Source organism: Typopeltis vanoorti, chromosome 3 (genome assembly GCF_054136105.1).
Source record: "Typopeltis vanoorti isolate ZY-2024b chromosome 3, IOZ_Tvanoo_1.0, whole genome shotgun sequence".
NCBI classification, from domain to species: Eukaryota; Metazoa; Arthropoda; class Arachnida; order Uropygi; family Thelyphonidae; genus Typopeltis; species Typopeltis vanoorti.
This window is the reverse complement of record NC_143551.1, coordinates 155,458,991-155,471,472: the sequence shown is the minus strand read 5'-3', so window position 1 is coordinate 155,471,472 and position 12,482 is coordinate 155,458,991. Positions and strand designations below refer to the sequence as shown.

General features: G+C 35.7%; 1 protein-coding gene across 3 annotated transcripts in view; it reads right to left on the bottom strand.

The window, feature by feature from the left end:
* Window positions 1-11,740: 11,740 nt before the first annotated feature.
* Window positions 11,741-12,482, bottom strand: part of LOC150108681 (histone-lysine N-methyltransferase SMYD3-like) — a 197,170-nt gene continuing 196,428 nt past the window's right edge. For 2 of the 3 annotated variants that reach the window (XM_090416146.1, XM_090416147.1), the window contains exon 12: window positions 11,741-12,231. In XM_090416146.1, coding sequence (XP_090272272.1) covers window positions 12,100-12,231 — 132 coding nt within the window. In that variant the 3' untranslated portion in view covers window positions 11,741-12,099. The remainder of the gene's footprint in view (window positions 12,232-12,482) is intronic. The other variant, XR_016550678.1, reaches the window with a different exon arrangement.

Below are 12,482 nucleotides of genomic sequence, written 5' to 3'. Positions count from 1 at the left end.
TCTGTTTTCAATAGTCGTATGTATGTCAAATAGAATAATTCTATTGTGCTTAAATCTTACTATTAAGACACCTCTAGGGAATAGGGGACTCTAGTAGTATCTACATGCAACAGCTGCCATATTTGTTCTTGAATTCATTCGCACTACTTGCACATGCATCCATTCCATTCGTGCACCGCTAAGCAAAAAATCAGCATTACAAATTCCTGATATTTTTAACACTCCTTTGAGACCAGACCTTCGCACAGTGAAAAAAGTCTTATCAAGCCCTTGTAAAGAGGCAGAATGACAAATTTTTTTTTTTTTTTTTTCAGCATTACAATTATCTTTTAAGTTGTAATCTTTGCTACATGGCCCCTGATCTTCAACTTCTTATCTACTAACTCCTCCAAGATCCATAGCCTGATCAGTTTATTCTAGCATGATCTAATCATGCCAGAGTGCATGACTTTGTTTAGCAACATCCATTTTCCCATGCCTGCAATTAGACTATTCAAATCATTCTGTAATCAGGAATACTGATTACTTTATCTTTACACCATCAGCAACTAGCTGTATGTTGCCTGTCAAATCCTTTCCAGTATCATTAATGTACAGAATGAATAAGTGGATCAAGGACTGATCCTTGTGGTACCTCATTGGTTACTTTAAATCTTGCAGACTCTCATCCTGTATATACCACTCTGATATCTATCTGTTTTATAATCCAATGGATAATATTCAAAACGGTATTTTATACTGTATTCTGTCAAAAGCCTTAGCAAAATCAAAGTATCAGTGTAACCACTTGCAATAGTTCAGTGGTCACATTATTATAGAATATGGTCAAGTTGCAAATGTGACCTTCCCTTACCAAATCCACGTTGTTCATTGAAATGCAGATTTGCTGTCAACCAATCTCTGAATGATCCCGAACCAATTTTTTCCCAAATCTTGACTCTTGAGATACTGATGTCAATAATTAGATACATCAGTCTTTGTACAAAATGAATATAATGGGATTACCACATCCTTTCCACTGCTGTAGAATCTTCCCTGTTGTGAGATTGAAGCTATATATAGCTTGGTCAAAAGAATAGCCAGTTTAGCTGAACATTCTTAGCACCTGTACTGATATACCTACAGCTCCTCTTGCTGAATTCTTATTTGCAATAGCTCTAACCTCCTTCATGAGTTTCTTCATCCCTTGCAGAGGTAGCAGGACTTTTGCAGATGGATTGCCAGCTTCCTGTCTGGATGCACGCTGTGATGGTAGACAGTTCCCTATTCTCTTGCCATCCAATCAATGCTGGGGGGGTCCCATAAGGTTCAGTTCTCTCACTGACCCTCTTCTTTCTGTATATCAATGACTGACTTCTGTTGACCTCCAACCAATACAGTTTTGCAGATGACCACATTGCACTCCTCCTGTTCATTTGACAAACCCTACTCAACACAACTCACTTCAACCCACAGAGCATCAACAACCAATGGCACTCAGATAACCTTGTCAACTTCAACACTAGTAAAACCCGGTTCTGTCTTTTTCTCACAAAAAAGAACCATTTTTCTCCAACATTATTTTTGATAACACTCAAATTTCCAGACGATGAGAATTCTCTTCTCAGAATTATCCTGACATCAAGCCTCTCCTGGCATAAACATATTGCATCCTCAGCTTTCAAAAAAAATTAGGTTTTCTTTTGCTGAAGATGTTATTTCATCTCTAAACAGCTGTTAACTTTATACAAAACAAATCTGCCCAGCTATGAAATACTGTTCTCCCATTTTGGAGCAGGAGGGGGCTCCCTCAAAATGCTTGACTCAATACAGAGGAGAACAGTTCGACTGAGATGACTCATTTCTTACCAACTTGTTCCCCCTCACTCTCATAGACATTTGGTTTCTGCAATTTGTGGATGTGTGTGTGTATATATTTCCATGGAAAATGTTCATCTAAAACGGCATCAATAATTCCCCTACTCTGTACTAAGCCCATTGTAACATACAGCTGCTGCCCAACATCCTTTCACAGTACACCTTGAAACCCACAGAACAAGTTTCCTCCCTGTTACTGCTGTATTATAGAATAGTCTTTCTCCTGTTTTATTTCCAAAGGAATGAAACATACAGGCTTTTAAATCAACTGTAAACGAGCTTTTTCTTTTTTCATCGCACTACCCATGTACGGTACTAACATACTATAGGTTGACCAGCCAACCTCTCATATATCGGACCAACATAAATAAAAAAAAAAATCGGACCAACATAAAAAATTCAGTAGTTCAATTTCATCCTTTTACTTTCAGGATGTAGATAAAATTTTTGGGTTATCTAGCTTGCAGAGCCAGCTAAAAACAGCTACTGTACTCCACAAGAACTCTTCATTCTTTGAACTCTCAGGATACATTCTTATATTCCATAATTTAATTATCTTAAATGCTTCCATGCACTGTCAATATTCTTATCTAGCAACTGATACAATTTGCACTGAACTCAGTATAATCCTCAATCGGTCATAATTTCCTGCTTTGTAGTTTCAGCATGTAACCTTTTCTGAATGGAACATTCAGAAAAGCCACTTCCCAAGTGAATACTGCTTGATCACTGTCACCAGCCAGAGACAATGGGATGTAAATCACTTTCAAAACCTTGATTGAGAATCTAACTTTAAATAATACAGATATATTAGATTTAAAAAAATGTTTTTCTTTTAGATATCTTAAATCTTTCTTTGTCATCAATTCTGGTTATTTTTTATAGAGGGAACTGCTATAGGTTCCCTTCACCCTCTTGTCAATTTTTACATGGAAAATTTTGAAAAATGAGCCTTACTCAGCCCCATCTATATGGCTATGATACGTAGATGGTATGTTTTCTATTTGGCTTCATGGCCAAATAGAAAACATATCATCTATGTAACATAACATCCAAGAAAACTGGATTCTTGGATGTACTATTGGAGGTGATTGAAGGAGTCTAATGTATCCAAGAATCCAGTTTATGATGGAAAAGGATAAGTTGACTTCCTAGATACCTTCATAACATGCCTTCCAATGGTGACCTTTTCTTCGCTATAGGCGTGTGTGTGTATATAAAAATAAAAAACCCACTCAAACAGGCAGATACATTCACAGACTTTCCATCACCATCCCTCAACAATATGGCATCATTAAAACTCTAACCAATAGATCCTATCTTTGTTTCAGTGGAACCTCTCAACTGTATTCATATACCAACACTTTCCTATCCAATGGCTACAGTGATTACAGAATTAAAAAAATCAGTTTCTCTTCCCATTCCTTTGCCATCTCTTCAGAAAGATTTCAGAAATGCCATGACGATAACCTACATCCATAGTAAAAATAGCCAGGTCGTTAAAAAAAAAAAGTAGCTGTACATAGCTTTTAAGCCCCCACTGGGAAACTTGCTACCCTTATTCCTTCTACCCAAGATCAGCTCCATCTCTTAGTGCTTGTGGTGTGTGTGTGTGTGTGTGTGTGTGTATACAGGTATCCCTTGCTTAATGCGCGATTGGCAAAATTAATTGCAGTAATGGTTTTGATGTGTCTTTAACCCTGTGGAGCTCTCAGCTGATCTGACAGATACATGTAAAATGTTTAATATAAATGTTCTTACACAATTCAGTGTATAGCTTGGCTTGGAGGTCACGAGTAGCTTTGCATTCTTATGTTACAAGTGATATTCCGCACTGTTTTTTGCTGTCAGTTTGGTTTAACACATGTTATGTAAAGGTTTGTGATATTTGACAGCAGTATTTCTCGGATACAATAGACTATCTCTGATGTCAGTATAATATGGTTTAGTTGTTTTTTTTTTATTCTTCAATAATTTCTAGATTATAACTGAAAATAAACCATCTATTACTGAAATAGAGAGCCAAAGGCTTATTTATCATATCTCCTCTAGGAGATATGCTTTACGTTATGGAAAGTGACCTAGAGCTTACTCCACCTTTACGAGTGTTGCCCATAAGGTTGCTTGCATCTGCCGAAAGTTTGTTTCTATATCTATATATATTTGGCACAAAACTCTTGTAGTTTCTATATCTGGCTATGAAATGTTGTACAAGTATTTATTAAACATTTACTTTGCATTCATTTTCCTTTCCTAAAAGAGTATCATATAAAACAAATTATTAATACAGTAATCAATCATGGGCAAATTGTAATTTTTACCATTGATTATTAGATTTGATTAACGCAATTTTGATGCGGTAACAGAGGGATTAATTAGCTGTATTAATCAAGGGATACCTATATATAGATAGTACTCTATTCCTGCAAGTTGGTCTACTGCAGACAACTATATCAGCCACTGTCTGTTTAGATGAACACAAATCTTATATCTGTCTGCAATCAAAACTGGTCAATTTGGCCTTGCAGACCATCTATTGGACACAACAGGATCTTCTAGAAGAAAACCAGCATGCTCCACCATAGTAAATTTAAAAAGGAAAAACTTTTTGAAATCTGCAGTAGCACTCAGAAATTAATCTAAACAAATACTGACATAACTTCTCAAAATTTGGGAATAATTGTCATTGGTCCCAGTTTACATCCTGGGCCTCCTACAAACACCCATAGAGGGTGCACCATCTAGAGATAGTCACTCATGTGTTTCATTAAGTATTGTTTTTTTTTTGTGTTATTTGTACTCCCTGAAGTGACACAAAATATTGGAGGCATTAAAGTTAGTTTTTAATTCTTTCCTAGTGCTGTCAATACTCCATTAAACCTTCAACATGGCCTCCCAGCACTTTACACTTTCATTGCCAAGCTGAAAATTGGAATTTCGTGTGGTGGCCAAATTTTATTTATTTAGTTAGCGATGATAATGCGTGATCGGCCGTTTGGTGAGAACTCTCATCGTGCGATTGGCAATGAACATGTTAAGCCTCAACACACAGATGGTATTACCTACTCTTCAAGATTATTGTTTTTGGTGTTGAATACTATAGTTACTGTCCTTAACTGATTCCTTTTACAGTACTTTCCACTATTTCTAAGCTTAATGATCCTCCAGAATATTCTGTGAAAACCTTTCTCTGATTCCTTTTCTTGAATACTAATTGTAACATCTGATTATATTTAACATTTCGCTTTGTTTCAGTAACACTATTCATGCTGATTTGTGTTATTGGGGATGTACAATTTTGATTCATTTGGACTACTCAGAAGAAAGCTTGATGCAGGACAAAAAAAAAAAAAAATGAATTGGTGTAAAAACGTTTATGAAAATTTAGGAAAGAAGGCTAATTGTATGTAATTGCTGGGACATGACCTAAACATAGTTCCAATATGTGCATATGGTTTATGTTACTGAATAGTGTCATCTTTTGAAAGGTCTATGATAAAAGAATGTACAAGAGATTTATTTAAAATAGAAAGCAAACATCTAGTAGTGAACCAAATGAGTATCCATTGAAAAATGTGTACACAGGCTTTGAAAAGAATTGCTTGAACCACTGAAATATGAATATGGTCCCACCCCCTTGGTGCTCCTTTCAACTATTTGTATGGTGTGGCACCCCTGCTTATTTTTGCACTTGGTTAATGACTCAATAACATTATTACAAGGAGTCCAAAGACTCATCAAGGGAGGGCACCTGCCTCCACCACTCAATCCAATAACTGACCACAATACATCTACCACTGCCCACCACTAGTATTTCCAAGTTCAATTGCAAACATCCAATGCCCACGGCAGGATTCGAACCCGCAGCCTTTTGGTTGGAGAGCTGATACACTAACCACTCGGCCAGCCAGGCTGGCATAATAATATTAGGCACACCTAAGTTACTATCAACATATTTGTACTGATAGGTAATTAAAAATTAGTGATATTGATATAAATTAATTTTTACTCAAAAAAGATGTAAACTTACTGTATTTAATAAGCCAATCATTAATGGCTACCCTGATCCTGGTAATTTTTCGATATCAAGTTCAATGTTCGACAAACAAATTCAAGTTTTTTTTTATATATATTTTTTTTCAAGTTTATTATTATATTATATATTAGTAGCATTATAATGCTTACTGCCCCCCCTCAGCATTCACAGCACCCCCAGGTGAGGAGCTACTGCTCAGGTTAAGAAGCACTGTTGGAGTGTTTTTGAAAAGCTTCCCTCTTGGCATTTTGTCATATGTCTTTTATTTGTACATTAACGATATAGAAAAGGATCTGAGAGGAATTTGCCAATGATGCAAAGTTGGGCAGTGTAATAGTTAAAATACAGATGTCAAAATTTTGCAGATTTGGATAGATTGAGAGACTGGGCAAAAGATGTCAGTTTAATGTGGCAAAGTGTAAGGTTATGCATTTTGGGGTAAAAAGATTACCAGCTGTATACCACATTGGTGGAACTGTACTTCAGGAAATTGATGAAGCCAGTGACTTGGGATTGTTAGTGGATAGGGAATTAAAGTTTAGGGAGCACATAGCAATGGCTAAAGCAGCTCATCAGATTACTGAAGAATATTTTGACAAGTAGGCTATTGTTCCTGTGTTCAGCCTTGATAAGACTCCATCTTGATTGCTGCATGCAGATTTGGGTGCCAGTGTTTCTTGATGAAGAGGAGTGACCAAGATGGTAGCAGGTCTATGGAATGAACCTTATGAGAACAGGTTGAAGATTTGTTGGTTGCAGAAACTGGTTAATAGGTGGAGACATAAAAATTACTGAGGGTTTATACAAGATTAATTCAGAGGAAAGATTTCAGAACACATCTGGTGATAGGACAACTAGGGACTATCCATAGATACTGAGTAAGAGTGTAGTTAGCAAGGGTGGCAGAACTAGGTTTTTTGGTTGGAGAGTAGTGAATGAGTGGAATAAGTTGCCAGAGACTGTTGTGGGTGCCATGAATGAGTTCAAAGCAAAATATATGATAGATACTGCACACATGTTGGATAGTTCTTTAGGGCCTCCCTGAATGAATCTAAGGACTCCTTGAAGTAGCCCATAATAATCTTCTTCCCTTCAGGTATTAGGCCTAGTGGCCTGTTATGGAGCTATTCTATCCTTAGCTCTTCTAAGCCGTACACGTCCCGAGGATAAGGTGGCTAGTCCTATGCCTCCCGGTGTGTCCTATGTCTATAGCTGCGTGTGTTCACGGAGCCAGTTTGCAGGAGGAAAAACAACAGATAAACTAGGGAGAAAAACCTTACTGTCCATGCCCAAGACCAGCTAACTTGGCTATGTCTGAGAAAGCTCCTCGTGTCGATGACAGGAATCGAACCCAGGCCACTCCTTTCCCAGGCATATGGTTGCAAAGCGCATAGCCACTTGGCTAACTGTGCGGATGTAATAATAATCAACAAAGCTTAAATACAAATCCTTGATATATTCCCAAGATTTCTCAAATATTTGTCTTAAAGCGAAAATCTGATCCTGACAACCTCTATTTGAAACAAATCCAGCTTTGTTCAAGCTTCTGTTCCACAATTTTTTTTAGCCGTTTCTCAAGAATACTTGCATAAATCTTACCAGGAACACTTATTAGAGATTCCTCTATATAATTCTCACATTCAGCTTTATTCCCTTTTTTTACAGACTGGTACTCAGAGCTCTGCATCAATCATCCAAAATTCTAACCTCTGACCAGGCTTTCTAAATTATGCAATGCAGCTTCTGTAAAACTTTTATACAAGTAATCCTCGTATAATGCAGATGTTAGATTCCATAGAAATACCGCGTTATACAAATTGCATTGTGCGAGACTCAGATCACACAGAAAAAGTAGGGTTAGGTTCCGAAATCGTTCAATGACATCCAACAAAAAATTTTTTTATTTAATTCATGTAATTTAAAAAAACAAACCATGAAACAAATACATATAAAAAAATATAAATTGTATGTAAACTTCATTGCATATATAATGCATAAATGTCTTAGGTAAAATAAAGTGTATATTTTAATCGTCATCACTCTCTTCAAAACTAACATTTCGTAGATGTTCTTTATTTACGAGTGGCTGGACGTCATAATCACTTGAAATCTCTTGGACATCATTTGTATAATTCTCATTTCATACTCAAGTTGATTTAGTTATCAAGAAGGCAGTAATAAGACCTTGCATATCGATATGCTGCAATTTTTTATTAAGTTCATAATATGGAGCTAAACAAATATCCAATTGTCTCGTGAATTTTCCGGAGCGCTCCATTGAGAGATCATTATAAAAATAACTTTCTTGCGAAGTTCTGCTAATTTCTTTAAACTGAATTCTTTAACGGATCCATCGCAATCAGAATCTTTGGCAGAACTTTCCGTGCATTTGGTTTGACGCCATCTATTAATTGTAAAATTCCTCCTCATTTAAATCTATTTCCCCATCAATTAATTCACTAATTTCAAAATTTGATTTTTAAGTCTAGTGTTGAAAAATATATGAAAAGATAAAGGATTACTACAGTTTGTAGACCGTCTTATATCAAAACTACGTTGTATAAGTACCGCGTTCAACAAATGATACAGGAATACTGACTGCATTCCTGTTGAAAGCTTTCTACCATCATGCTTACATTGCTTGTTTCATTTAGCAATCTTTCAAAGTGATCACTCCAGACATCTAGAATATTTTTATCTTCAGTTTTCATGGCACTTTTATCATCTCTGATTCCTTTTACACTATTCTTTCCTTCATTTCTAAGCTTTCTCAATAGCCTCCAGAATATTTTGCCACCTTTCTGATAGTTATTTTCTATGTTCTTACTAAAAGTCTTCCCATGACTTTTGTTTAGCCTACTTTCACTTTCTTACATTTTTCTCCTGACAAGTAAGTCAGCACAAGCTGACTTACTTGTCAGGAACTTTCAATATGCTTTCTTCTTTTCCCTTCACTATCCTGCTCAAGAATAAATGGTCGCTTCCAATTTCAAATCTTCTATACACTCTAGTGTCCTGCACCAGAGAGAAAACATCACTATTAACAATAACATTATTATTATTACCCTAAGACCCCATGGAGTCAGACTCATCTAGGAGGTCTTTCCTCATCCAGGAAATTGCTCCCCCATACACTACTTTCTGATACCTATCAGATAGCCAATCTCTGATCCAATGCACTAGTCTAATATCCAACCCTATGCACTCTAGTTTGTCAACTTATCATGCAGTAATCTTTCAAAAGCCTTTGCAAAATCTTAGTATATACACTACTGTGTATCCCTCTACTCTGTCCAAGAAAGCTGTCACCTTATTGTAATATGTAAGTAGATCACTAAAACATGATCTCCCTTTAGCAAATCCATGCTCTCCATCAAAGATAATACCATTGTTCAATCCAATTCTGCATTCTAGATCTCACCAGCTTCTACAACTTAACCACAACACCTAACACACAGATAGGCCTATAATTTGCTGCCTGAGTTCTGTCACCTCTGTTATAAAACAGCATAATCTTGCCATCCTTACACTCCTTTGGAACTCGACCCAGTACAAGACTCATATTAAAAAAATGTTAAGGCAGATGTCAACTCCCTGGCACATTCCTTTAGAATGTGTGGTGATATGACGTTCAACAGCCTTATTAACATCAAGTTTGTTAAATTCCCCATACATCTCCTCCTCATCAACTGCATTCAAACTCTCCATGATGTCACATTCACAAGAATGAGACCTTTATCAACTGCTCATTAAATATTCCAACTATATTCTCTGCAGCAGTTGCTCTTATACCATTTTCTCCAATCAGTGTTTTCTTTTCAGCATTTTAGTTCCAGACAGTCCTGGAGTCTGCTACTTGGACAATTTTCTTCCACTTATTTCTATTTTGGGCATCCTTCCTTTCCATCATTTTCTTGGTCTTCCTTTTTTCCTCTTACCCTACACTTCCATTGTTGTCACTCTTTGAATTGGGTGGTCTACTGGTCTTCTCTGTACATGGCCAGCCCACCTCAATCTATTTTCTCTCACTTTGTCACTAATTTTTCTAACCCCCACCTCCTTATATCATCTTTCCTTGATGTACCATTTATCCATCGTAGCATCTTCATCTCTGTTCTTTCCAAATATTCCTCCTGAGTTCTCTTTGTTACCATGCCTCTGCTCCATACAACAAGGCCACTCTAATGGCTGATTTATATATATACACACACACACACACACCTGTTTTTACTTTTTTTCACTGCATTTTTGTTACATATCACTCCTGACATCTCCTTTCATTTAGTCCATCCTCCCTTAATTCTTTCTCTGACTGCCAAGTTACATGTGCCTTCTCTTTCTCTCTATGGTTGATCTGTACCTAAAATGGTCGACTTCTTTCAGGATATTACCCTCCCTATCCTTTATACTAATTTCTTCATGTTTTTCCCCTCTCACTAACCATTACTTCAGTTTTCCCATGTCTTGAGACATGCATCCTCCAAGGTATTTTGCCACTCTATAAAACTCATCTCTTCTACAGTTTCACCTGTGATAGCCAAGTCATCTGCAAATAATATATTCCATGCTGTATTTTTTACTCTACCTTCACTGAGTGCAACTAAAATAATCACAAACAGAAATGGGCTCTGTGCTGACCCTTGATGCAAACCCACTTTGATGTTAAAAAATTCTCTGGTTCCAATACTTGTTTTTACTGCCATCTCTATTTTTTCATACACTTTTATAATCCTGAGCCCAGTAGACAAGGCCCCTTGGTATTGTCTTATGCCTTTTCCAGGTTTACAAATATATATGGATAAACCTTTTATTTTTCTCGAGGTAATTTTCTTGTAGTTGTCTCATCATGTAAATTACATCTATTGTTCCTTTCCCTTTTATGAAACCACATATCTGGTTAATACCCACTATTTCTCTCAATCTCTTATCCACTATTCTTTCAAATGTCTTTAGTAGGTGTTCTGTAAGTCTTATCCCTCTGTAGTTTCCTATCTAGTATGTCGCCTTTTTGTTTGTAGATAGGTACTACAAAGCTCCTTTTCCAGTCCTCCAGTATCTTTACTTCTCTTCACACTTTACTAAATAGTTCATGGGCCCAGTCTACTACTTCTTCCCCTACTGCTTTTATCATTTCTATTACTACTTCTGATAGTCCCAATGCTTTGTTTTTCATTTTTCTTATTGCTTCTATTACCTCTTCCTTTGTAACTTCCATCTTTAGCCCCTGTATGCTTTCCTGCTCCTCCAGCATCTTCCTCTTATTTTCTATATTTAACAACTCTGTAAAATATTTTTTCCATCTGTACTTAACCTTCTTTTCATCTACTAATATGACTCAATTTTATGTTATTTGTTCATATGGGATTGTTTTTCAAGTTTTTAACATATTTCTCTTTATTCCTTTTGTGAGAATATAGTCTGTTATTTCTTGTTTTGCTGGCTACATTATTGAATAGGATTCTCTTTGGCTTCATTAGCTAACTATTGCTCTTATTTCACTTTTGCTACCCTTATCAACTAAGTCGCCCTCCTTGTCTGTTCTTTGTAATGAACTAGCAGAAAACTTATCCAAGTCTTCTGCTGGCTCAATTTCTTTTCCATTGATACGTCAATAGTACCAGTCTTGAACTCTGTTGGTGTTGAGTTGGAATGTGTTCTGGTACAAATACCAATGAATTATATTCCTTGGCACAAAATCTCAGAGATATATGACACACAATTATCTGCTAAAATATGAAATATTGGTAAATAATACCATTAAACAATTTTTATGCTACTTTCCTCTGCGTGGAAAATTTTCTAGTGACATTTCTTTATAGAAAATTAAGTGCCGCTTAAATGAAACACTAATATTTAATCTTGCTTTTTATTTGAAATTTTATTTCTTAAACATCAGATCCTTCATTAGTTTTTGACATGATACATATTCTTATGGATCTTAAAATATTCATTACATAAAATTATTTACAACGAGCACTTGCATAATTAAATTAAAAACACATTACTTGAGCATATAATGAATAAAGAACATTTCAAATTTTACATAATATATACATGTGGCATACATTGTCTTATGTACAATTTGCAAAGAAGTAGTTAATATTCAATTTATAAAAGTAGATTTATATCATAGATAAGAGATGTTTTGTACGATGATTACAAATGAGTCATTTATGCTGGAAAGAAACTTAAATCCATAAGTATGTCTAACTACATGTCTCTCTTTCTTTGCACACATTTTCCATGTATTTTTCAGACTGACACTGGTATACAAATTCCAGAAGAGACTGGTATAAGGAATGGTTGGTTCCATGAGTAACAGAGAGAATTTTCTGTGCCTGTTTAAATAAAAGGAAAATTATTATGTATTTTTTACATATCATACCTCTTTATTCCAATCATTATGTATCTGTGAACCAGGATACTAACCTTCTTATTTGTTAATTTCAAACTTTAAACAATAATTAACAGATTAACTTCAAATAATTCAGTTTTCAGCAAGATAAAAAATAATTTCATAATGTAACAAATAATATGCACAAAAATTTTAAAAAGAAATCAGTTTTCAGAGGTAAACTAGACACAGTTA